General features: G+C 51.8%; 1 protein-coding gene and 1 long non-coding RNA gene across 3 annotated transcripts; one reads left to right on the top strand and one right to left on the bottom strand.

Moving 5' to 3' along the window:
- Positions 1-5734: 5734 nt before the first annotated feature.
- LOC125410217 (uncharacterized) lies at positions 5735-8694 on the bottom strand. Of its 2 annotated transcripts, none has more exons than XR_015737323.1 (3): positions 8383-8694; positions 6820-6966; positions 5735-5907 (listed from the first exon to the last, which is right to left on the bottom strand). It is a non-coding gene; the product is annotated as an uncharacterized LOC125410217 (long non-coding RNA). The 2 variants fall into 2 exon arrangements; XR_015737324.1 differs by having other exon boundaries at positions 5735-5868.
- On the top strand, positions 6564-26957 carry Hnf1a (HNF1 homeobox A). The gene is made up of 10 exons (XM_048449569.3): positions 6564-7037; positions 14242-14441; positions 18658-18844; positions 19241-19488; positions 20723-20874; positions 20974-21175; positions 21731-21922; positions 24176-24294; positions 24375-24519; positions 25749-26957. Exons 1-10 carry the CDS (start codon positions 6709-6711, stop codon positions 25874-25876), a joined length of 1902 nt encoding a protein of 633 aa, XP_048305526.1. The 5' UTR covers positions 6564-6708; the 3' UTR covers positions 25877-26957.
- Positions 26958-27138: the final 181 nt, after the last annotated feature.

The raw sequence follows: 27138 nt of genomic DNA, 5'->3' as shown, positions 1-27138 counted from the left end.
ATGGAGAAGAAACAGCACCCGGGAGGCAGGGACAAGCGGGTCCCTGTCAGGCAGCTCCCGATTGCCTGTAACTCCAGCTTCAGGGATATCCAAATCCTCTGGTCCCCACAGACACCTGGACACCTGTACTCATGTGCACATACCCCTCCCTGCACATGCGCACACACACACACAAACATACACACACACACGTAATTAGAAATAAAAAAGAAATCTTCAAAAAATAAATACATTTATTTATCTATTTGATATGTGCAGGTATCTTACCTGCATGTATGTCAGTGTACCATGCATGTTCCTTGTGCCTCAAGGGTCACTGGATTCCCCTGGGACTGGAGCGACAGACAGTAGGGAGCTGCTGCCATGCTGGTGCTGGGAACCGAATCTGGCCCTCTGCAAGGGAAACCAGTGCTTTTAGCCTTTCAGGCCCCACAGAAAAAAAGCTTTTGTTGCTGTTGTGTTTGTTTCCAAGACAGGGTTCTTCTTTGTAGCCCTGGCTGTTCTGGAACTCCCTCTGTAGACCAGGGTGGCCTCAAACTCGCTTCTGCCCCATAAGTGCTGGGACTAAAAGCATGCACCACCACTTCCCAGCAAGAAATCTTTTAAAAATTAAGCCAAGTGTAGTGGTGCATGCCTGTAAGCCCACCACTCGAGAGGACTGAGAGAGTTCACAGCCACTCCTGAGAATTTTATATTTTATTCTTATTTTCAGAGGCAGTGTCTGGGTGTGTAGCCTGGCTGTCCTGAAACTCCCTCTGTAGACCAGATAGACTTTGAACTCGCAGAGATCCTCCAGCCTCTGCCTCTGGCAGGCTTAAAGAGCACCACCACACCCTGAGTGCCTGAGAAATTTGGTGAGGTGTGTTTCAAGATGGGGTCTGGTAGTTCAGGACGGAATCCTAGCCTGGGGTAGGAGGCTTACCACAGTTCAAGGCCAACCAGGGCGCCAGCCAGGAGTTACAGACCCTGAGTGGTGGTTTGACTGAGAATGAGAAAAGCCCCTTTTAGGCTTTGGAACACTTGGTTCCGGCTGACAAAGTAATTCGGGGTAGTTTAGGAGGCTTGGTCTTGCTGGAGGAAATACGTCACTGGAGGCCTTTGCTGCTTCCTGCTTACGCTTGAGGACGTGTCGTGTCCTCTCAGATTCCTGCTCCAGCCACCAAGTAGGCATCTGTCAGCTGTAAAAGCATGAAGCCATGAAGGAACTCTGTGCTGTCCTGGCCATTAGCATGGACACGGGACTTCTGCCCGACCCTGGAGGAAGGGAGTTGCCGGCCTATCGCAGCTCCGCAGCTCCGAGGGACGCTGAACCACACGGTGCCTCTTTCCTCTTCTGCGGAATGGAACTAAAACAGAATCCAGAGTTGTTCTGAGACCCCGGTACAAGACTGAAGTGTGTGGCAGAGCCAAGCCAAGCTCACGTCTTCATCTGTATCCACGGCTCCAATAATAGATGGGCGCGGGAAATTGACAAGAACCAGAAAGCAGTACGACCATGATTCTCAGCAGCGTTCTCGACTTCCTAGCGCTGCGGCCCTTCAGCACAGCTCCTCGTGCCGTGGTGGCCCGAACCATACAATTATTCCATTGCTGCTTCATAACTGTAGCGGTGCAATTGCTATGAACTATAAATATCTGATCTATGACCCCTAGAGGGGTCACGGCCCACAGGTTGAGAACTGGTGGAGGGAGGAGACAGCATCTACTCAAGGAAGCTTCTTACTAAACCACCCGTGGAGGAAGTGAGAAGGGCAAGAGAGGGTCCTGCTTGTTTTTCCAACAAATTTCCTCTAGACAACTACCCATCCTTGAGATAAGGACATGATGCTCTTGATGCTGCACTGGGGGTAGTTTCCAAACATTCCAACCATGGAATATTGGATTTGACCTCAACACACACACACACACACACCCCACAAACCCACAAAGCATGGTTAGTTGTGATGAGATTTATTTAACAAGCATCCATTGCGCATCTGCTAGTGTCTGCTGTTGGATGTTCTATGCTATGTGCCCAGGCTCTCTGCTAGGCTCTGGGAGTCTGCAAGCAAAGCCGAGAAGAGCCCTCAGGGGCTCACGTTCTAGAAAATTAACAGTGACAGCCAGCACAGCCCTGTCAGTTACCTTTCCCCTGCTCTGATTGATGATGCCTGGCAAAGACAGGGCCGACGAGGGGAGGGTCTATTTTGGCTCGTAGTTGGGGCGTTGCTACTCATCACAGTGAAGGAGGCACGGTGGCAGGAGTGTGAGGTCACGTGGCACCCACAGTGAGGAGGCAGAGAGACAATGCTGGTGCTCGGCTCACCTTTTCCTTTTATGCTGTCCCCAGAGGATGGAATGGTGCCACTCCCTGTTTAGGATGGGTCTTCCCACCTCGACCTTGTCTAGGTAATCCCTCACAGCACGCCAGAGGTTTGCCCCTTCAGAGATCGTAGGTCCTGTCGTTGGCAATATCACCCAGCACAATACCTTAGTGGAGTGCAGGGTAGCAATGGAGACAATGTGAGCCACATGCAGGGCCTGAGCTCTGCCCTAGACCTGTGGACAGAACTGTTAAGATCTCAGTAGCAACAATAAAAAGCCAGGAACTGGCTGGGCAGTGGTGGCGCAGGCCTTTAATCCCAGCACTCGGGGAGGCAGAAGCAGGCGGATCTCTGTGAGTTTGAGGCCAGCCTGGTCTACAGAGCGAATTCTAGGACAGACTCCAAAGCTACACAGAGAAACCTTGTCTCAAAATGAAAACAAACAAACAAACAAACAAGGCAGGAACTGGGTGTGTTGCAGCCTGTACCTGTAACCCTAGTCCTTAGGCTCTATAGATGGCTAAGCAATGAGAAAACCAAAAATAAACAGAGAGAAAAGAGATGAGGGACATTGTTATTTTCATTTATTTATTTGTGTTTCTTTTCTTTTTTCTTCTCTCTCTCTCTCTGTTTCTCTCTCTGTCTCTGTCTCTTTCTGTCTCTCTCTGTCTCTCTCTCTCTCTCTCTTGTATAGTCTCACTATATAGCCCCATCTGTCCTGAAACCCTCTCTGTAGACTAAACCAGGCTGGCCTTGAACTCACAGAGATCACCTGTCTCTACCTCCCAAGTGCTGAGATTACAGGAGCACACTTGGCTTTTTTTTTTTTGAGACAAGGTCTCCCCTAGCCCAGGCTAGCCCGAGTTCATTATGTGGCTAAAGTCAACCCTAAACTCATGATCCTCCTGCTTCTATCCACCATCTAATTACAAAGTTTTTAAGTGAAAAATTATTTGTCAGGCATGGTGGCACAGGCCTATAATCTTATCACCTGCGAGTTCGAGGCAGAAGGTTCATGAGTTTGAGGCCAACCTCAGCTACTTAGTAAAACCTTGTCTAAAAAAAAAAAAAACAACCTGGCTATGTAGAGAACCTGTCTCAAAACAACAACAACAACAACAACAACAATAATAAACTATCAATACCCAAAGTACTGGGCATGGTGATTCATATCTTTAATCCCAACACTCCAGAGGCAGAAGCAGGCAGGATCTCTGTGAGTTTAGGGCCAGCCTGATCTACATAGCAAGTTCCAGGATAGCCAGGGTTCATAGTGGGGCCCTGCCTCAAAGCCAAACCAAACCAAACCAAAATAGAGCCAGCGAGGCGACTCAGTGGTGAAGGTGCTCACCACTGGTGTGAGCCTGACAACCGCAGTTCGACCCCTGGAACCGAGTTTGGTCCCCAGAACCCAGGGAAGGTGGAAGGAGAGAATGGACGCTGTGAATTTCCCTCTGATCCCAAATGTGGCAGGGAAAGCACCATCTACCTGTGCTTTAAAAAAAATAGAAAGTAAGTAAGTGTTGTCCTGGCTAAGGTTTCTATTGCTGGGATAAACACCATGACCAAAAGCACCCTGGGCAGGAGAGAGGTTATTTCAGCTTACAACCGTCAGATCACACCACACCACTGAGCAAAGTCAGCAGGAACCTGGAGGCAGCAGCTGATGCAGAGGCCATGAAGGGTGATGCTTACTGGCTTGTTCCTCCTGGCTTGCCCAGCCCGCTTTCTTATACCATCTGAGACCATCTGCTCATGGTACTCCACCCCGAGTGAACCGCGTCCTCCCACATCAATCATCAATCAAGAAAATTCATCGCAGGCTTGCCCATAGGCCAACTTAGTGGGGACATTTTCTCAAAAGGGTTCCCTCCACTCAAACGACTTTAACTTGTGTTAAGCTAACATAAAAGTAGCCAGCACAATAAGTAAATGATAAAATAATTTTAAATTAATTGTAACTATATGCAATATGGTATGATAATAATGAATTTCACTTTAATGAGATGCAATTTAAATTACCTTAAATTTTAACTTAATTATTTTTTAAATGCGTGCGTGGGGGATGGAACTCAGGGGCCCATGCATGCAGGGACAAGCTTTTCCGCTGCTTCTCCAGCCCTTTCAACATTTCACAGATCTCAGCCACCATTCAAGTTCTTGGTAGCCACGTGTGACTGGTGCCACACGTGACTGGTGCCACGTGTGACTGGTGGCACATGTGACTAGTGCCACACATGACTGGTGCCACATGACTGGTGCCACACGTGACTGGTGGCATGATTGTTGAGGATGACTCCTGTGGGCAGCATCAGACAGGAGAAGGGCCTTGTGAGAAGGGGACACGGTTGACCGGCAAGGATGTTGGGTTGGACTGCTGCTGGCCTGGAGGCTTCCTGGCTATTGACTCCTCCCCTTCTTCCTCCTCCTCCATTGCAAAACTTATCCTGGCTCCAAAGAACCTTGAAGGTTTCTGGAAACGGCCCAGTTTGGGGGTAGCGCTCTTCACCAGCAAAGGGATGTATGGGAACGTGGGGGCCAAGCTCCCTCATGGGAGGAAAATGGGGCCTGGCTAGGACGAAGTGAGGGAAGGATGGGCCTGTTTAATGCAAAGTTTGGTGTTTTATTCACAGATGTTTTTGAATGACTTTCTAGTACGTAGCCCTGGCTGGTCCAGAACTCTTTGTCTGTGACATGCTTTTTACATTAATGAAAAACCTGAAAGGATGGAAAACACATTCACAGAAAAGCTTGAATGTGGTTGCTGTGAGCAAGCAGCCTTGCTCATTGTAGTCACAGGTAGAGGACCACAATTAGCCGCTCACGGATGCGTGGGGAAGCCTTGTCGCCTCCCAATAGCCCTTTATTCACTAGAGAAGGAATAAATGCGGATAAACCCATGCTCTGGACGAGTGAGCTTTGCAAACAGAATGCTAAAGATAGGCAGGCCCAGGGAGGGAGGGCTGGTCGGGCTGTGGCTGCCAGAGGCTGGGCTGGAGACCTGCACGGGGAGGGGCTGCTCAGTAGATGTGGTTTCTCTTAGGATGATGCGGATGCTCTAAGTAGATTGGATAGTGTGATGCAGTGCTGGGATGCACTAAAAACATCTCAAGAGGCAACAGGATGTTCATCAGGTAAATGTGCTTGTGGCCAAGTCTGACCACCTGAGCTCCCACACGGAGGAAGAAGGGAACTGACTCCGGCTGCTGTCCTCTGGCCTCCACGCCGGAGCAGTCAAACACACCCACACTCATACACACACACACACACTCACCTCCCACGCACACCCACACTCACCCTCCACACTCACCCCCCAGACACACTTACCTCCCCACACTCACACACACCACACACACCACAAACACACCACACATACACTTACATCCCCCCCTACGTTCAAAAAGATAAAAATATTGAGTGCTTTCATTAAGTAGTGCTGAAAAAACTTATACTTGAGAAAAATTAAAAGACGCATTTTGGGGCTAGGGGGTGTGGCTCCGTTGATGAGTCCTTGCCTAGCATACATCAGACTCTGGGTTTCATCCCCGGCACTTCATGAAATTGGCTGTGGTAGAGGCAGAAAGATCAGAAGTTCAAGGTCAACCTGTACAACATAGTAAGATTGTTTCAAAAAGTAACACACACACACACACACACACACACACACACACACCCCTGCCTCCTGGTCAGGGTTGTACAATGATGGGAAGGGCAAAGACATCAACACAGAAATGTGAAGTGTTAAAAACACAAGTCTTAAGTCCTTCCCACTGGGAGTCTGGTGTTGGGCTTGGGTACAGTGACCCTACTCACGGGAATGTGACCTAATTCTGCCCTTGAGAACTGGTCCAGGGGCCCAGTTCTTTTGGTTGCTTCCGCAGCCAAAGACACCTGCTTTAAAAGTTCTCCTGCCCCGGGGTTGAAAACAACCGAAACCTTGGCAGTGGGACCCAGCACTGCTCTCAGAGGCCTCCTGGCTGCTGATACTTCTATCCCAGCGCCCCTGGCCCCCGCTCCACCTCCCCCATCCGCCCTTCTGCTCACTCCCAATTGCGGGCTACGGCTCCTGGTCTGGTTGCTCTCACTGCCATGAGGCCTGCACTTTGCAAGGCTGAAGTCCAAAGTTCAGTCCCTTCGCTAAGCACACGGATAAATATGAACCTTGGAGAATTTCCCCAGCTCCAATGTAAACAGAGCAGGCAGGGGCCCTGATTCACTGGCCGCTGGGGCCAGGGTTGGGGGTTGGGGGTGCCCACGGGGCTTGACTAGTGGGATTTGGGGGGGCAGTAGGTATAGCAAGCCTGGTTTGTGACTGCCAGCCTGCCGGCAAGTAGACACCGGCTGTGGGTGGGGGAGGCGGCTAGCTCAGTGGCCTTGGGCCGCGTGGCCTGGTGGCAGCGGAGCCATGGTTTCTAAGCTCAGCCAGCTGCAGACGGAGCTCCTGGCTGCCCTGCTGGAGTCCGGCCTGAGCAAGGAGGCTCTGATTCAGGCCTTGGGGGAGCAGCCAGGGCCCTACCTGATGGTTGGAGATGGTCCCCTGGACAAGGGGGAGTCCTGCGGTGGGAGTCGAGGGGACCTGGCCGAGCTGCCCAATGGCCTGGGGGAGACGCGTGGCTCGGAGGATGACACGGATGACGATGGGGAAGACTTCGCGCCACCCATTCTGAAAGAGTTGGAGAACCTCAGCCCGGAGGAGGCAGCCCACCAGAAAGCCGTGGTGGAGACACTTCTGCAGTAAGACCCCACCCTGTCCCCAGCACCCAGGAAGAGTCCATAGCGGCCCACTTCCCGGCTAGAGTCCTCGGGAGCTGTGGCCTTCAGGCTGGTGGTCTCGGGGGAGACAGCCCAAGGGGTTCTTGCCGGACCTACCTACTCCTCCGCTTGGTCCCTATACCCCATATCTTTGAGCTACTGTCTGCAGCCCGGTCCTTAGAAAGGAGACACAGGCCCGAGGTCACTTTGAAATGGAGGACAAAGAAACCAGAATGGTAGAATTCTTTAGCCGCTGTGGTCATTTGCGTTCCTACAAATTCTACCTTCTATGTTAGGTTGTCATACCCCAGGTTTAGCAAAAAGTCTCTGAGGAGACTGGGCTGAGGTCAGGGCTTTTAGGGGATTTCCTGACGCACCAGGGCCTTAAACATCTGACAGGGTAAGCCGGGGATTTTCTTACCTGAGGCAGATGGATCCTAGGGACGACCACTTCCCTGCTAACCCACCTGGCCAGTAGCAGGTTTGGAGGCCTCCCCAAACCATAGCCCCTCATCTGCTGTGTGGCTCCCCATCTCCTGGAGTGCTGGGTGGGTCCCAGTCTTGATGCCTCCCCTCTCCTCAGCAAAGCTGACCTGGTTACTAATTACCCACGCACCTTTATTATTTCTTTTGTTTTATAAATTTATAAATAGCGAAAGGCTCTGATAAGGCCTGTGATCATTAACTTGTCGGGATGTGGCTGGGAGATGCCCAGTAGGGGGTGGGGGGAGGGTGACCTAGGGGCTGTGGGGAACAACACTCCCCATTCCCAAAGCCTCCACAATTCATGTGAATATCTCCCTGCCTGCTACTTTCTTTGGGGATTTCATGGTGCCTACATACTTGTAATATGGACATGGGCCCCTAGAAGGAAGCTGTTACTAAATCGGCTTCACAGATAGTGAACTGAGGCTCAGACTTGGACTGGGGCAGGAGCTCTGAAGAAAAGGGCCTCAGGGCTAGCTGAGGAGTTTGTGGCCAATCTCTGGAGAATATTCAAGAAGCAGCCTCTTTTCTGTCCAAGGTCCTGATCCTGACTTGGGGTGGGGGAGGGCTGGTGGAGCCCAGCATTGCTGGAAGCGTTGGGGAACTTCCCTGGACCTTAGGCAAGGGGCAGGGGAGCAGTCAGGCCCCCTGGCTTGGCAGGAAGAAAAGGGCAAAGGGCTGCCTCTCTGCAGGGGAAGGGCAAAGAGCCAAGTATTGCCAGACCCAGGGCACAAGGAACCTGGTTAGGGTGGGGCTGGGCTTGACCTGTTCAGGGGCCCCAGGTGGGACTAGGGGCTCAGGTGTGAGGCTCAGGGAACAGGGGTGCCAAGGGTCTTCTTACCTGGGTAGGTGGGACCCCTCGATCAGCAGCCCCATGGTAGGGGAAGTAGAGGCTGGAGCGGGGCTGGTCCAAAGCTGCTGAGCAGAGGTCAAAGTGCTCCGTGGGGGCCAGCAGAGTCCTGGAAGCAGACAGGGAGAGGGACGGCAGGGAGGATGAGGAGGGAGAGGGCTGGAGGAGCTGGGAGAGCAGAGGAGCCAGGGAGGGAGAGGGTCTCAGAGCAGCTGGCAGAAGGGGCAGGGGACAGAGGCAGAGCTGGGAGGAGGCTGGAGTTCCTCTCCCAGGTTGGTTTTCTTTAATGCTAACAGCGTGCTATTTGCTTTCCATTTAAATTCGAGATGTTGCTATAAATTATCAACCAGCTCCTTGTTCCTGCGGAGTTTATAACTAACTACCTGGGTTACTTATTGTTCAGGTAACAAAGGGGACCTGAAAATGTCCCAGGGACGAAAGTAGGACCTCTAGTTTCAGGACAGGGGAGTGGGACCTGGGGAAAGGGCGGGAGGACCCCTACCTGATAAAGGCCAGGGCAGTGGGGAGGTTGGGGCTGGAAGAGGGGGTGTAAGGACCAACTCCCTATGGGAGCCGTTGGTTCAAAGACCTACATTTGAAAGAGGGGTGTGGGTCTGGGGTCTGACCCCCCCCATGCTCATGCGTGAGGCCACTGCAGACACCCCAACTCTCCTCTCAGATTTCTATCCTTCAGATTTCTACTGTGTGGCCTTGGGCAAGTCCCTTTCCTTCCCCTGCTTCGGTGCCACCAGGTAGACGGGGAATAAAGGCAAATTCTCTGCCTTGGTTCCAGTTCTCCTCCCCCGCCCCTCTCACCAGCTTCCCTACCCTCCTTATCCTTTCTTTGGTACCTGTGATGCTGACTTTGGCCCTGGATGCACAAGCTGATTTCTACCTCATGACCTTGGCCTGCCCTGGTCTTCCTGATCAGGACCACCACCCCCTCCTGCCCCACTTCTTCCTTGGCTCTTAGCTCCTATCTGCATGTGGGCTGTACCCCACTTTCTCTCTCCTTCACTGTGTCCACCTACTTTCTCCAGACCCTTAACCATTTAGTTATTTTATTTGTGTCTTTGTTCATTGCTTTTCTCCTGATGTGAAGACATCTCCAAGGATGTTCACCCTGGTCCCCCATCCAGCCCTGACACTCCAGGCAGGAGTGAGCGCAGATTAGCCTTCCCTGAGGACACCTCCTGCTCTTCCTAGAGGAGCCTTTGGGATCCAGAGTTCTATCTGGGCTGTTAACTGCTTAAACCCCAGCCTGCTGTTTCCTGACCCTCCCTCCCTGTCAAGCAGCAGCAGGGTTCTTCTAGCTGGAAACACAGCAGTGGGGCAGTGTGCAGAAGGCTTCACTGGACAGTGGCTGCCTTGCTTCCCATCTCAGCTCTGTCCCTTTCCAGCCAGCAAGGTGGGTTCTGTTCCCCGAGTCCCAGTTTCTTCTGAAGAATGGTGAGATCAACACTCAGTCACCAGGTCAATAGCATGACACACAGCTAAGCAGTATCGAACCTGTAACATGAATAGTCCCATTTCATGAATGAGTGAAGGAAGGCCCAATGAGGCAAAATGACTTACTCATGTAGTAAGACCAGACTTGGGCCTGAGATGGCTTAGCCCACGTCTGCACAGCACTCTTAAGTCCCAAGTCTGTCTTTGCATGCTTACCCATGTGCCACCCCCAGCCTGTCTCTGTGTGTCTCCCAGCCTGTCTGTGCATGTTCATCCCCCCAGCCTGTCTCACATGTTCATCCCCCCAGCCTGTCTGTGCATGTTCATCCCCCCAGCCTGTCTCACATGTTCATCCCCCCAGCCTGTCTGTGCATGTTCATCCCCCCAGCCTGTCTCACATGTTCATCCCCCCAGCCTGTCTGACATGTTCATCCCCCCAGCCTGTCTCACATGTTCATCCCCCCAGCCTGTCTGACATGTTCATCCCCCCAGCCTGTCTGTGCATGTTCATCCCCCCAGCCTGTCTCACATGTTCATCCCCCCAGCCTGTCTCACATGTTCATCCCCCCAGCCTGTCTCACATGTTCATCCCCCCAGCCTGTCTGTGCATGTTCATCCCCCCCAGCCTGTCTGTGCATGTTCATCCCCCCAGCCTGTCTGTGCATGTTCATCCCCCCAGCCTGTCTGTGCATGTTCATCCCCCCCAGCCTGTCTGTGCATGTTCACCCCACCCCACAATCATTCCTGCTGTTCAGCTTGACCAGAAATCCTTTCTCATGCAGGACTTTAAAACTCCCACGAGGATGCCGGGCAATGGAGGCAGCGTTGCCTTCAGTCTAGTAGTCAGGAGGCAGAGGCAGGTGGATCTCTGAGTTCGAGGCCAGCCTGGTCTACAGAGTGAGTTCCAGGACGGCCAGGGATACACAGAGAAACCCTGTCTCAAAACAACAACAAAAAAGCCCAAAACCCTCACAAAGGGTTTAAAGATGTATTAAACTCAGGTTTCCCTCTGGGCAATTTCTTTTTTTTTTTTGATATTTATTTATTTATTATGTATACAATATTCTGTCTGTGTGTATGCCTGCAGGCCAGAAGAGGGCACCAGACCTCATTATAGATGGTTGTGAGCCACCATGTGGTTGCTGGGAATTGAACTCAGGACCTTTGGAAGAGCAGGCAATGCTCTTAACCTCTGAACCATCTCTCCAGCCCCCCTCTGGGCAATTTCTAAAACACTCTCTCACACATGTACTTGATACAGGGTCTCAAGTGCCAGATTTGCCTCAAACTTGATATATCAAGGGTGACCTTGAACTCCTGATCCTCCTCCTCTACCTCCCAAGTGCTGAGATTATAGGCATGTGCCACTGTGCCTGCTTTGTTTCGTGATTATTATTATTATTTTATGCAGGGCTTCTTTGTGTAGTTGGGCTGTTCTAGAATTCCCTTTGTAGATCAGGCTGGCTTCAAACTCAGGGTGCCCGACTCTTCCTTCACCTCCAGAACACTAACTAAAGGTGGGTGCTGCTGCAACCTGCACTCAGCTTTACGTGATGCTCGGACTGGATTCAGGGCTTCGTGCATGTTTGGCAAGTGCTTACCAACTGAGCTATATCCCCGGCCTGAGACACAGGAAATATCTTTAGTTCTACTTTATATATGAAGAAGTGGGGGGGACATGGATGTTAAACCACACTGCAAGGCCATTGAGAGAGTAGCCGAGCTGGGAATCTTCCTCAGATCTAAGACTGACTCCTTCCCCCTATTAAGAATTTGGCTTCCTCTCCAGAGGAGTGGCCCTTCAGGCTAGCCTCTTAGCTCCATGGTCTGGAAACCAGAGAGCCAAACGTCCAACACTGGGGACACCTGTTTGACTCCAGAATAGGGAGATAAGATGAGGGTAGAAGTCCACTATTCTGGGTTCTGCTGTGGGGACAGGGGTACACAGGGCCACAGTGATGTTGAGGATTATAACAATATCATTCCACATACTGAACCCTTGATGTGGGCCAGGCTCTGCCCCAAAGTCTTCAAAGTCCCACTGGGGACTCATTTACTTCTTCCAGCAGAGTCAGAATGAGTGTGTATATGCTTGCACACATGTGTGAGGGAGGGAGGGAGGAAAGAAGGGAAGGAGAGAGAGAAACAGACCTTGGATGACTATAAGAAAAGCCCCGCCTGTACTGAGAGCCAGGTGACCAGTCGCCCTGCAGAGGAGGGAGGAGAAAAAGTAGTGAGGGCCAGAGGGAGGGAGGAGAGCAGGGCGAGGGTTGCCCTTGCCCGAGGAGGGAGGCCACCAGATAAAAATGTTTGCAGAAGCACAAGCTGGACTTTGTCCCCGCTTCTCCCAGCCCTGACTGGCACCCGGGAAGGGGGAAGGGGTGAGACTCCAAAGACCCTGAAAGGAGGCAGGAAGGAATGTGCAGGTGGGGTCCTTGGCGATGAGAAGTATTCTTGTGCCCCAGCTAGATCAACCTGGGACAAGGTTTCCCTTTTCTGAACCTGAGTTTTGTCAGAGGTGGAGCCAGAGTCCAGATGGAACGTACTTCCTGGGTTCGCTGTGAGATGCAGGCCGCTCCCAGTGACCCCGGAGTCATTCATCCTCATTTCTTTGCTGTGCTGAGTTCAATTACTCCGTCCACTTTCTTTGCGCCCCTGCTGCTCTGTAGCTGCTGCTAACAGGAGGGAGTAAGAGGGTCTAAGCTGAAGGTTCTCAACGTTCTTTCATGTTATGACCCTTTAATGCTGTTGCTCATGTGCTGACCCCAACCGTCAGATTGTGCTCGTTGCTACTTCCGAGCTGTGATTTTGCTGCTCCTGTGAATAGTCACGTCAATCTCTTTTCCAGGAGTCTTAGGAGACCCCCACAAAAGGGGTCATGACCCACAGGTTGACTGGCCATGGCCCTGCCTGTGAGAACCGCATTCTCCAGGCTGTGAAACAGAGCTGACTTTAGGAAGGAGAGGGACTGTGGGGCTGGCTTCAGAGTGCTGGGAGAGGGTTTCAGTTGGGGATGTTAGATGCAGCCAGTCCTCTGTGTCACTGAGTTCCAAACCTGCAGAATCAACCAGCTGGGGACTGAAAAGAATGTAATGGCTTCTGCACTCACTGTCACTGAGTAAAGCGGCCATTAGGTGGCGCCCCTGCTGCAACCTGAGCTGATTAAAGTGGACAGAGGAGGCTTAGGCTCTGTGCAAGGCCTAACCTACTCCTTTTACATTCAGAGACAGAATTGCACTGTGCAGCCCCAATGCGCTGCAACTCAATATACAGACCAGGCTGGCCTCGAACTCACAGAGATCCACCTGCCTCTGCCTCCTGAGTGCTGGGATTAAAGGCATGTGTCACTTCTGCCTGACCTCAGCCTGCATTCTTATATACCTTAGGACCACCTGTCCAGGGGCGGCCCACCCACAAAAGTCTGGTCCCTAATCAATCACTAATTAAGAAAATGCTGTACAATCTTGCCTACAGGCCAATCCTTCCCATCCCTAGACAGGGTTTTTTGGTGAAGCCCTGGTTGGCCTCAAACTCAGAGATCCACCCATCTCTGCCTCCAGAATGCTGGGATTAAAGGTGTGCACCACCACTGCCTGGCTACAGGTTAACTCTAGCTCATGCTAAGCTGTCTAAAAACAAAAGCCAAACAACCAGACAGGTCGCCATCCATCCATCCAAGCAACCTTATCCATCATCCATCCATCCATCCATCCATCATCCATCAACTCATTCACTTGTATGTCATCCATGACATACTCCATGTCAGGCCATTTTGGGGTTCTGGGAACCATACAGTTCCTCCTACCCTTAACAGCTGTTTGAAACTCACTGAGGAGCTGGAGAGATGGCTCAGAGGTTAAGAGTCCTGCCTGTTCTTCCCGGGACAATTCCCAGCAACCACATGGTGGTTCACAACCATCTGTAATGCGATCTGGTGCTCTTCTCTCGTGTGCAAGCAGAGCACTATGTATATAATAAATGAATCTACAAAAAAAAAAAAAAGAAACTCACTTAGCAAGGCCTGTGAGGCGACTCAACAGGTAAAAGTGCTTGTTGCAGAAACCTGGTGGCTTGGGTTCGAGCTGCAGGATCCATGGAAGGATGGGAGGAGAAAACTGACTTCCACACACTTACTGTGGCATGTGTGCACATACACGCACATGCGCGCACACACACACACACACACACACACACACACACACTCATGAGCAGGCTCAGAAGAGGGGAGGAACTTTGAAGGAGTCACAGGTTGAGGGTCTTCCCTACTTGACGGGCAGTTTCCAGTGGGAATGTGTTCGTGCATCCATGTCTCCCAATATGGGACCCAAGTACAGGTCCGACCCACAGAGCAGAGCCATAGCCTGGTGTCAGACAGCAGACCCTGTCCTTACCCCCTTCCAGGGAGGACCCGTGGCGCGTGGCAAAGATGGTCAAGTCCTATTTGCAACAGCACAACATCCCACAGCGGGAGGTGGTGGACACCACCGGTCTCAACCAGTCCCACCTGTCGCAGCACCTCAACAAGGGCACCCCCATGAAGACGCAGAAGCGAGCTGCTCTGTACACCTGGTATGTCCGCAAGCAGCGAGAGGTGGCTCAGCGTAAGTAATGACCCCAGCCGGTGTCCACAGCTCATAGTGGGGTGGGAGTGTCGCCACCCCCAGCACACAGACAAGTGAGACAGAGAGGGAGCCCGGAGGATGTCCCCAAATTTACCACCCACTCTGCACGAGGCACTGAGGGAAGGGAGCAGGGCTGGTACCCAGGACCTGCAGATAGACAAGCTGCATCTCTCCTTCCAGCAACACACTGCTCAACGGGAAGTAAGAGAGATCACTATGATATAGTAAGATGTGGGTTTTTGGCGGTGGTGGTGCAGGCCTTTAATCCCAGCACTTGGGAGGCACAGGCAGGCGGATCTCTGTGAGTTTGAGGCTAGCCTGGTCTACAAGAGTTAGTTCCAGGACAGGTTCCAAAGCTACAGAGGAACCCTGTCTCGAAAAACAAAACAAAACAAAAGACATGGATTTTATATGCTAATGACAAAACCCAGAAATAGTATTAATTGAGCCCTTACTGTGTGCTGGGTTCGGTGCTGAGGAAAATGGTGAGCAGACTAGCTCAGGTTTCCGGAAGGTCCCATGAGCAGCATGGCCATTCCGTAGGTCTTAAAGTGTCCCTACGGAGGGATAAAGAAGGGCTTCACAATTAAGAGGAACATGAAAAGACTCAGAGGCAGGGGTACACCCAGATACTATAACTTAATCAATGGTTCTCAGCCTTCCTTACTTGGCAGCCCTTTAATACAGTTCCTCATGTTGCGGTGACCTCACCATAACATTATTTCATTGCTACTTCACAACTGTAACTTTGCTACTGTTATAAATCATTATGTAAATTATGATATGCAACCCCTGTGGGATCGTGACCCACAGGCTGAGAACTGCTGACTTAGAGATCGCTGAGCTTTTGATCTCTCTCTCTCTCTCTCTCTCTCTCTCTCTCTCATACTTGGGATGGAACTCTTGGCCAAACAGTGTGCTCTATCATGCACAGAGCTAAGTTCCCAGCCTTCTGTTTACTTTTGAGACAGGGTTGTAGCCCAGGTTGGCCTTGAACTCATGGCCTTGCTTACTTCGCCTCCCAAGTGCTAGGGTAACAAGTGTTCTGCCACGTCCAAATTGATGTCACTCATTCTCAGGGTTCTCAAAGCAGTCTGTGTCACTTAGGGTTTTTCTGATCTGCTCTCATGATCCATTTTTGCAAAGGACATCCACATAGAAAAAGTTCCTAGATGTGGGATGCTGGTGTGCAGAGGAAGTGCTTTTAAAATCACTGATGAAGCTAGGCAATGACAGCACACACCTTTATTCCAGCACTCGGGAGGCAGAGGCAGGTGGATCTCTGAGTTCAAGGCCAACCTGGTCTACAGAGTGAGCCTCAGGATAGCCAGGGCTACAAAGAAATCCTGTCTCAAAACAAAACAAAAACAAACAAAAAACCCTACCTAAAGCAATAACAAAAAAGTGGTTGCTGAACAGTCATGAGATGGTTGGGGGGTAAAGTGCTGGCCGCCCAGTGACTTGGGCTGGACCCCCAGATTCTTGATGGAGGTTTTTGTTTTGTTTTTAGATCTGTTTTACTTAATTTTTAAAGTATGTGTATAGACATGTATCCCTAAATGGAACCTGCTCAGTCTGTATGCTTTTAAAGTATGTGTATAGACATGTATCCCTAAACAGAGCCTGCTCAGTCTGTATGCTACTTGCATGTGTTTTCTGGGCAGACCATTTGGTACTGGGTGTCCGATTGGTGTGCTCTTTCCTGAGGAGGAGCATCTCTCCCGCTCTCAGTCTTCAGTTGCCTTTAGATCTTGTGTGGAGTTTAGGTCTATGCACCCCTCTCCCACACACTCTGGCATATTTGCTGCTGCTGCCCTTGTTCAGCTCATCTTGGCAGTTGTCCTGGTGAGACTCTATCCTAAGAGACCCAGCCTCACAGAAAATTTCCGGACCCTCTGGCACTCAGTCTTTCTGCCCCCAGCGGGAAATGCCCCCTGAGCCTGCAGCCAGGAGGGAGTTGGTTTCATTTTATTTATTTTGTATGTGAGAGAGTGTTATGCCACCATAAGTTAAGTCTGTGTGCCTCCCGTGGCGCCTGCAGAGGGAAGCCAGAAGGTGTCGGATTCCTCAGCACTAGGGTCACAGATGGTGGTGAGCCCCCTCGTGGGTGCTGGGACCTGAGTCCTCTGGAAGAGCGACCTGTGCTGAAGCCATCTCTCCAGCCCCCAGTCCAGAGTTTTAAATTTTAAGGGAAAAACTGAAGCATGGGAGAAGAATGTTCGAGATGAGCCCAAAGCATTAAAGCTCTCTCAGGAAACTGATTTAAGAATTTTAGGAAAGGAATTCTTTGGCTCATGAATGTGAGCAGTTCAGGGCTGTTTCAGGCACGGCTGTCTCCAGGGCCTTAACTGACTTTCATACACTTAGTAGCTTGGTTTGGCTTTGTTTCCCTCCTCCCTTCTCTCTCTCCCCCCCCCCCCTTCCGTCCCTCCGTCCCTCCCTCTCCCTCTCCCTCGGGGCTCATGTGTAGCCCACTGTAGCCTCAAACTTGCTACGCAGCGGAGGATGACTCTTGCACCGTTCCTCCTGTCTCCACTTCCCACAGGCTGAGCTCAGAGCTGTGCACACCATGTTGGCTGGCTTGGTTGGTTGGTTTTCTCCTCTGCTGGCACACCTTCAGGGGTTCTCTTCACAGGGCCACAGACTGGTCCTGGGAACCCTGCGCCATCATCCTATCTGCTCAGTAATCTCAGAGGGGAAAACAGTCTTCCGGTTTTCAGTTGAAGGAATGACTTACTTCAACAACAACAACAACAAAAAAAAAAATCTTTAAAAATATACAAAAATCTACAGATCTTTTGGTGGTGGTGTTTGTTTGTTTTTGGTATTTTTGTTATTTTATTTTAATTTTTGGAGACAGGGACTCACTATGGAGCCTTGGCTGACTTGGAACCCACTATGTAGATCAGGCTGACTTTGAACTCACAGAGATCCATCTGCCTCTGCCTCCCCAGTGCTGGGATTAAAGTACGCACCACCACTTTTGGCTGACATTATTCCTTTCTAGTGAACATTTGGATTGCTTCTGATCTTTTGATTCTGTGAATTGGACTGCTCTGAATATTTTCGCTTGTGCTTTTTGCTGAAGGCGTATACACAATTCTATTGGCTACGGAGTTAGTAGGTCTTAGTAGATCACTGCCCAGTCATTTTGTGCTCCAGCCAGCAGGGTCTCAGCATTTCAGGGGCGTCTGAATCTTTGTCATCACTCGCTAATGTGGGTCTTCTTCATTTTCACCACGATGTACACATGGTGATAATGTATTGTGGTTTTAACTTGAATTTTTTTGCAACTCATTACATTGATCTTATCATATAGTTATTGGAGTTCATTTTTAAGAAGTACATATTTAGGGCCAGTTGTGGTTGGTAAATGCCTTTAATCCCAGAACTCATGAGGCAAAGTCAGGTAGATTTCTGTGAATTAGAGACCAGCTTGGTCTATATACCAAGTTCTGGGACAGACAGAGTTGCACAGCATGACCATGTCTCAAAGAAAAAGAAATGCTATTCTTCCTGAGGATGCTAGTTCAATTCCCAGCACCCACATGAGGGGTTTCAGTCGCCTGCAACACCCTCTCTGGCCTCTGTGGGCACCCCACACATATGACATGCAGACACAAACAAAAATATTAAAAATAGACAAAGTGTTCCAGATTTAGGGGCCAAGCTATAGTATCTGGTACCTCAGGTCTTAGTCCAGGCTCCCGTGGCCACTCAGTTGAGTGTGGACAGAAGCAAGATGGTTACCTCAGAGGCAGCGTGAGTGGCAGTGAAGGGCCACCCTGTGCAGAATGTTGCACTCTGAGCCAAGTTAATTAATTGCTTGTTTGTTTGTTTGCTTGTTTTAAGACAGGGTCTATGTAGCCTTGACTGGACTGGAATTTGGTGAACAGAGCAGGCTGCCCTTGAACTCAGAGATCTGCCTGCTCCTACCTCTTGAGTGCTGGTACTTGTGGCACCAAGTCCTCTTTTAGCAGTGGGTGGGGCTTGACTTTGAGTTGGACTCAGACTTCATGCATTCTAGGCAAGCCCTCTCCCGACTGGCTCACAGCTGCAATTCAGACTAGATGACTTCTCTCTCAGCTGCCACTGCTGCCTCAGCACCTTGGCAAAGACAGAGGGGGCAGGTCAGGTGAGCTGACAGTGGAGGCGGCATGGTCAACGCCCTACTCGCCTTTCTCTGTCCCCACAGAGTTCACCCACGCAGGGCAGGGGGGGCTGATTGAAGAACCCACAGGTGATGAGCTGCCAACCAAAAAGGGGCGGAGGAACCGGTTCAAGTGGGGCCCAGCATCCCAGCAGATCCTGTTCCAGGCCTACGAGAGGCAGAAGAACCCCAGCAAGGAAGAGCGGGAGACCTTGGTGGAGGAGTGCAATAGGTAGGATGGTGGTCCAGCCAGGGCTGAGGCGAAGCCGGGGAAGGGAAGGTGTCTCTGGGTTCTCAGGGGGCTCGCCGGTCCTTGAGAACTCTTGCTGTCCATTGAGAGGAGTCAGTTTCTTCCCATTGTTTTGAATTGAATTCTCAGCATCCCCCACCCACCCGAGCAACACTTGGGGGGGGGGGGCACTTGTATCATCTCCTCTACAGCCCTATGGCTATTTTGTTCACTTCTTGACTAAGGTCAGAGAGGCTAAGTCTCTTGTCCAATGTCACACAGCAGGACTGGTGTTGCAATCTGGGTTTATCAAATTCAGCACATGGGTGGACTCCACTGCTTAACGTCTCCTCCCTCCTCTGAGTCTGGCCTGGAGGCTCATGGGTGCCATCTTTGCAGGGCGGAGTGCATCCAGAGAGGGGTGTCGCCGTCACAGGCACAGGGACTAGGCTCCAACCTTGTTACAGAGGTGCGTGTCTACAACTGGTTTGCCAACCGACGCAAGGAAGAAGCCTTTCGGCACAAGTTGGCCATGGACACATACAACGGCCCCCCGCCAGGGCCAGGGCCAGGCCCAGGCCCTGCGCTGCCAGCTCACAGCTCCCCTGGCCTGCCCACATCCGCCCTCTCCCCCAGTAAGGTCCATGGTGAGTGCTGTGGGGGAGGAAATTGGGAAAAGAAGTGAAAAGGAAAAGCGATGGGCAGAAGGGCCAGAGGGCTTTCCCTGGGGTGGCAACCACCCCAAACACTCTGTGCTCCACCCCTCCACTGTGCCTCCTGAGCTCCATCCATCCCGCTCTTCTCGGCTCGCGCTCCACCCCCTCCCCCCACCCCCCACCCTCACCCCCCACCCTCGCCTCCACCCACTCCAGTCTCCCGCTTCTGTTTCCTCCCACTTCCTTCTTACCCACTCTACCCTCCCTCCTCACTCCGGTTCACACTGTGCACTCCACGCACCTCACGCAGCCGGATACACACACTGGTTCACACCACCCCACGCACTCACCAAAACCCCATCCGTGCCACGCTGCTCACCCCACTCGAGCCTCCTCTGTTCAGCCTCTGGATACTTCAGTACAACACAACCACTGTGGATCTATGAACTAAGAAACCATTTCAGCTCAACTCAGCTGTGTTCAGATCACAGTTTAATCCACCAATTCCCGTGCAAACCATTCAGTTTGACCAAACGGATTCCACGTGATCCAGTTCATTATGCAGAGTGTATCTTTTGGAGCCTGGGAAGCAGTGCCAGGACCTCTTGTAGGTCCTATAGTAGCTCCCTCTCAGCACGCGCATCCTACCGTATATACGGAGTAACTTCTAGATGACTTATGGTACTCGACACAGGGTAATTATGTTGCAGACAATTAACTGTATTGGCTGAGGACTACTGAGAGGAAAAAATCCTGCACATGTTCAGTACAAATGTGGATTTTTTTCAGATTTTTTTTTTAATCTAACATTTGATTGAATCTGAGGCTGCTGCACCTGTGGATAAGGGGCTGACTGTGAAGCTCAATTCGATTTAGTCCATTTCAATTGGATTTTGATCAGCTCAGCAAAAGCTCAATCTATCTGAACTCATTTCTGGCCCCACTTAAGGAAATTTAATTTAATTTGGCCAATTGCAGTCCATTCTGCTCAACTCAGTTCATTTCCAATAAGTTCTCTGAGCCCCAGTTTGACTCAGTCCCTCTGTTCTTTGAGAGTCTTCTGCACAGAACCGGACACACCAGGCAGTGGGGGACACAGATCTGGGAGCAGCTAGCACAGGAGGAAAGCCGGGGTGCCAGAAAAACAGCTCTGGTGTGGCGAGGTCTGTGGGGCAGGAGAGGACAGGAAAGGGGGCGCTGAGGCTGGACACTGTCCCCACTCCAGGTGTGCGGTATGGACAGCCTGCAACCAGTGAGGCAGCCGAGGTGCCCTCAAGCAGCGGCGGTCCCTTAGTGACTGTGTCTACGGCCTTACACCAAGTGTCCCCCACAGGCCTGGAGCCCAGCAGCAGCCTGCTGAGCACCGAGGCCAAGCTGGTGAGTGAGACCCCTGTGTGGAGACCCCTCCTTGCCCCACCTTCTGTGGCTGGGAGACAGGGTGGGGACACGCTAACTCACCCTGACTTACCCTCCCAGGTCTCAGCCACTGGGGGTCCCCTGCCTCCAGTCAGCACCCTGACAGCGCTGCACAGCTTAGAGCAGACCTCTCCAGGACTCAACCAGCAGCCGCAGAACCTCATCATGGCTTCGCTGCCTGGGGTCATGACCATTGGGACAGGGGAGCCGGCCTCCCTGGGTTCCACATTCACTAACACAGGCGCCTCCACCTTGGTCATTGGTAAGCAGGTGGGGTGAGTGGGGCCCCTGTGCCTCCTGCAGTCTGGGATCTGGAAAGAGCTGCTGAGACTCATCCATCCATCCATCCATCCATCCATCCATCCATCCATCCACCCATCCAATTCCTACTTTCTGAGTGTCTGTATCTAGGCACCCATGATCCGAGACAGTGACCCAAACAGAACCAATAAACACAATGTAGAAATTACACTGAAACCCTACAGTCTGAGAAGACTGCGTGAAAGCAGTAAGGGTGCATTGTGTGACTTTTTTTTTAAAGTCTCAAACCCTTTATATGCAGGAACTATTGCCCAGTGTCTAAGACAGGGAGCTGCTGGGAGAGGGGAGCAGAGAGCAAAGCCAGGGCCTTTGCCACTGCAGAGGAACCTCCAGGGCTCCAGGGCAGCCAGCCGGACAATGTCTAATCCACTCCCAGCCTGCCTTTCCCACCAGATCAGCTAAAGGCCTGGAGGGTGTCCCTCAGAGGGTCCGGGGCTAGAGAGGACACGGAGTGGCGGGTATGAGGCTTGGCTGACTCCTGCCTGTCTTGCACCAGGTCTGGCCTCCACTCAGGCACAGAGTGTGCCCGTCATCAACAGCATGGGCAGCAGCCTGACCACCCTGCAGCCGGTCCAGTTCTCCCAGCCACTGCACCCCTCCTACCAGCAGCCGCTTATGCCCCCTGTACAGAGCCACGTGACCCAGAGCCCCTTCATGGCCACCATGGCCCAGCTGCAGAGCCCCCACGGTGAGCATCCCCCATGTTGGCCTAGAGGGTGGCTGTGGGTGGGCACAAGACAGGGCAGGTGCTGTGGTCTGCTTGTGTGTGGTGCAGGTATCTACAGGCCACCAACCTGCTTGTGTGTGTGCACAGGAGCCAGTGTGAACTTCTCAACGTGTGCAATGCTGGTGTCCACTGGTCATGCTCCCAGCCTTGCTTATCTGGGCACTAGGGTGCAGGCTACCAGCTATTCTCTGAGGCCCTCGGGGCTGTGCATACTTTAGCCTACGGCTTTCCCACTTTCAGAAAGCTGGTTTGTGGCTTTATCACGTTACATACTACTCCAGGGCAGCGTGGGCAGCACCTGCCACAGGACACTGGTAGCTGTGCAATGACAGATGGGAACTACATCAAGCAGACCAAGGATTCATGCAGGACTGGGGGAAATAGCTCGGTCAAGTGCTTAAGAGGCATCCTTCAGAAGCCACAGGGCATGGGACGTGGCGGGGTGTGCTTCCTGTAACTTCACGGGGCATGGGATGTGGCGGTGTGTGCTTCCTGTAACTCCACGGGGCATGGGACGTGGCTGTGTGTGCTTTCTGTAACTCCATGGGGCATGGGATGTGGCGGTGTGTGTTTCCTGTAAGTCCAGAACTGAGGCAGAGACTGACTGGTGATCCCTGGGGCTCAGAACAGCCAATCTGGCCTGCTTGCTGAGCTCCAGACAAATGGGAGAACTTCCTCAAAAGAGGCGGGTTGCACCAGAGGAACTATTGGCCTCACATGCCTACACTTGCATGTGGATGGACATGGACACACACACACACAAGCGCGTTTTTTTTTTATTTTTATTTATTTAACTTTTTTTATTCTTTACTCTTTGACTTTTTGGGTGCCTGCCACCCAGCTCCCAAATAAATCACATGGAGGCTCATTTTTAGTTATAAATGCCCGACCTCAGCTTGGCTTGTTTCTTGCCATCTTTTCTTAAATTATTTTGACTACCTTTTGCCTCTGGGCTTTTTCCTTTTCTTACATATATGTGTGTGTATATATACATATGTATATATGAATATATATGTGTATATATATTCCCCCTCCCCCCGAGACAGGGTTTCTCTGTAGCTTTGGAGTCTGTCCTAGGACTCGCTCTTGTAGACCAGGCTGGCCTCAAATTTACAGAGCTCTGCCTGTCTCTGCCTCCCCACTGCTGGGATTAAAGGCGTGCGCCACCACCGCCCAGATTACTTTCACTCTTACTCCTTGGCTGGCTGACTGGGTAGCCAGGTAGCTGGCCCCTAGGTCCTCCTCACCTGGTTCTCTCCTTGCTCCTCTTCTTCCTTGTTTCTCCTTCTATTTGTCCTCTCTGCCTGCAAGCCCCTCCTATCCTTTTTCCTGCCTTGCTATTGGTTGTTCAGCTCTCTTTATTAGATCACCAGGTCTTTTAGACAGGCAAAGAATCACAGCTCTGGAGTTAAACAAATGCAGAATAAACAAAAGCAACACATCTTTACATCATTAAACACATTCCACAGCATAAACAAAAGTAACACACTTTAAAATATTCCCCAACTCTCTCTCTCACACTCACTCACACAGCCTCACATCAGGTCTGCCTAAAGTGGCCTATCAAATGGGCCATGGAGCCAACCTTATGCAGTGCTTTGGGTTCAGACCTTTTAGACTTCAGCATGGACTTGTGTGAGGCTGAATCTCTGCCTGTGGTGGTCGTCCTGCTTTTAGTGGAGTTCCTGGGAGAGTACGGCATTACTCTGTGCTAGGCGAGTGTTCAAGTCTCTTGGAGAGGCTAGATGTGAAGCTGCTTCATGTTGGGAGTCCTAGACGGAGGCCACCGGCCTTTCCTTCAAAGGCCTGCATTTGGTACAAGGGCACCTGCGCTTCACACGACAGCACCTTTCGCTGTGGTCCTTTGCTCAGCATAGCATATTGAGCACAGTATTAGGGGGTGCCCGCACTTGGTACAACAGTGCACCTGCATTTAGTACAGCAGCATCTGCATCTAATACATCAGCTGTACTTAGCATAGGCCCACTGGGGTAACAGGGGAACAAACATAAAACGAGCTGGAGTTGGTGCTGGGCCTTCCCCTGGCTGCTTCCCAGTCGGTTTAGCAGAGCAGGTCCCTATAATGGGAAGACAGGGGGTTCATCTCTTCCGACTGGATCCCCACGCACTGCCCCTTCAGACTATCCATCAGGCCCCATGGCACTGTCTTGAGGGCAGAGTCCAGGGAGCCAAATCTGTGTCCTCTCCTCCCAGCCCTCTACAGCCACAAGCCTGAGGTGGCCCAGTACACGCACACAAGCCTGCTTCCGCAGACCATGCTGATCACAGACACCAACCTCAGCGCCCTTGCCAGCCTCACGCCCACCAAGCAGGTAAGGCCCTGCCTCCTGAAGCCCCACCTGAAGCTCTACCTTCCTTGCCATGGGTTCAGGGCCTTACTCTGGTTGCCTAGGTCTTCACCTCAGACACAGAGGCCTCCAGTGAGCCTGGGCTTCATGAACCATCATCTCCAGCCACCACCATCCACATCCCCAGCCAGGACCCATCGAGCATCCAGCACCTGCAGCCGGCCCACCGCCTCAGCACCAGCCCCACCGGTGAGCAGTCTGCTGTCTCCCAGTAGGATGTGAGGTGGTGTGTGCAATGGACTGAGAGTGGGGGAGGTGCTCCTGTGTGGGGGTCAGAGGTCAACTTCAGGAGTCAGTTCTTTCCTTCTACCATGTGGGTCCCAGGATTAACATCAAGTTTTCAGCTTCTTTATCTTCTCGCCTACCTACCAGGCCATCACCCCAGGACTCAGTGTTTAATATTCTTCGAGTGGCCAGAATTAAAAATTCAGTTTTTGTTGGGTGTGGTGGTCACACCTTTAAACCCAGCACTTGGAAGGCAGAGGCAGGTGGATCTGTGAGCCCCATGCCAGCCTGGTCTACAGAGTGAATTCCACAACAGCCAGGGCTTCACAGAGAAACTTTGTCTTGAAAAACCAAAACAACAAACAAAACAAAACAAAACCCCAAACAATTCAGTTTTTACCCAGGCCTCACTCATCTGGAAGCTGGGAGGGCTCATGTTCTTACATTGAACAGACCTGCATCCCTCAGCCTGTCCCGCTCCACCTACTTGGCTTACGGGTCTGGAGTGTCCCCCGTCCCCAATTTCCTGACTTCAGGAAAGCTGCTATCCCTTGAGCCTCAGACCCCCCAGTGATGGCGGCATAGGCTGGGCTCAGGTCAGCCCCAGGGCTCACTTTGTCACTTTCTTCAGTTTGGGATCTCTCGAGACAGAGTCGATACCATCCACACTGTGTACAGGGAGTTGTGGGGCACAGCTGCAGGCCAGGTGCACCTGCCATCTGTCAGGCAGACCAGCAGCGGGCTGGGACACACTGGGGACAACAGCAAGCAGGAGGAAACACGGCCTCAGAAAGAATTTCTCCAGGAAGTTTCAGTTTCCTCTCTAGTTTAAGGCTTCTGATTAATGTGTCCTGCCCCCACGGTTAAGGGTAACTTCTTTTACTGAAAGCCAATTCGCTGTTAACCACATCTGTAAAATACCTTGAGGAGCTGTATTCAAGTATGAGGCCTTCAGTTCAAGTCCCAGTAATGCAAAAACTTTTCCAGCCATGTTAGTGTTTGACTCAGCCCAGCATCTGGGAGGCTTCCTGTGGGCCCTGAGGGGAGAGGGATGACCTGGGCTCCTGGAATCTGTTGTGATTCAGAAAGTGAGACTCTGCCTTCTCCCTCTGGAGCATCCCTAGGGACAGACAGGTGGGGTGGAGGTCAGAGGGGGCGTGGCCGACAGCCAGTGACCTCATTTGCTTCTGCAGTGTCCTCGAGCAGCCTGGTGTTGTACCAGAGCTCCGACTCAACCAACGGGCACAGCCACCTGCTGCCATCCAACCATGGTGTCATCGAGACTTTTATCTCCACCCAGATGGCCTCCTCCTCTCAGTAACCATGGTGACTGTCTCTCAGGAGCTGAGTCCCCAGAGCCTGCACTGGACGGCCATGCTGCCTGGAGGACATTTGAGCCTGCCATGTGTCTCCTACCATAGGCTCCTGGCCTTCCCAGAAGTCTTTGCTTTCATCCCATGGCTGCTCCTCCAGCAACAGAAAGGGTTGGCTCTCTGGTACCTCAGCTGAGAAGGGGACCACAAAAGGCTGGAAGACAGCCTGATCTGGGAAGTGTTTTGGAAGCTGCTTAGAACAGAAAACTTCATACTTGGAAAAGAAAAGGGAAGGAAGCCTGTGATGCTGGCACCCCTAGTCAGAGTCTGCAGCCCCCACAGGATCTCCGTGCTGAGAGATCCACACGGCTGCCTTCTGTCTCTGGTGCATCCCCAGTCCATTCCACCCTGGGCCAGCTCCTTCCAGTCAGCGAGCCAGCACCTATTTGTGGAACACTCTCCCCACCCCAAACAGGCATTTTCCAAGTGGCTATTCTGTGAGGCCTGGGAGCTAAGGGGAAGGTTCGAAGGGCTCTTCTAGGCACTCTCGAACTGAGCCATCCCCACCCAGCTCCAGGATGGCATTTCCTCCCTCCAATGGACATGCCTTCAGATGCCAGCCTCATTTCTTGCCTCCACTAGAAATGCCACTTCAAAGAAAGGGGTTGTCATCCCTGTTTCTTAGGATGTGTGACTCGCCATGTCCTGGGCCATCAGCTCCTCTGGCTTTAGGGCCCTGAAAACTCTTCCTTCTTGGTGTAAGGGAGGCAGAAGGCAGAAGACAAGACTGGGCAGTGTCTAGTGGAGAAAATGCTGAGAGCAGTTGAGAGAGCTGCATGGCCTGGGCTGAAAGCCATTCTGAGGAACCCGAGGTCTTGAGTGTGACTGTGAGGGGGCAAGGTAGCTGTGAGAACCCAGAGCACACGTGACTCATCTCCCTGGGCCCACTGCGGAGGATCTGGCTCTTAGGGGCTCTTGTCTGGATCTGAAGAGCCTAGAGAGAGCCAGTGTCCCCTGCAGCTTAGTCAGCTATGGACAAGCCTGTACATTTATTTAACTTTTAGTAAAGTCAAAGAAAAATGTATGAAAGCTTCCTGCTTATCCTTCAGCAGCCGGAGGGAAGGCAGAGGGAAGCTGGGCGCAGGCCAGGGGCTTGGGGCCTAGACAGCCTTGAGACACATGGTCACACATCTGTTTCTCTTGTGTAGATTCACTGCAAGGAACCTAACACACGTGGTGCCGTTTCCCTGAGTCTTGAAGCTGGGGTGAG

The sequence above is a fragment of the Myodes glareolus genome, chromosome 2, assembly GCF_982192425.1.
Source record: "Myodes glareolus chromosome 2, mMyoGla1.1, whole genome shotgun sequence".
Lineage (NCBI taxonomy): Eukaryota > Metazoa > Chordata > Mammalia > Rodentia > Cricetidae > Myodes > Myodes glareolus.
The sequence above is the reverse complement of the archived record's forward strand: the minus strand, read 5'-3'. Positions and strand labels throughout refer to the sequence as shown.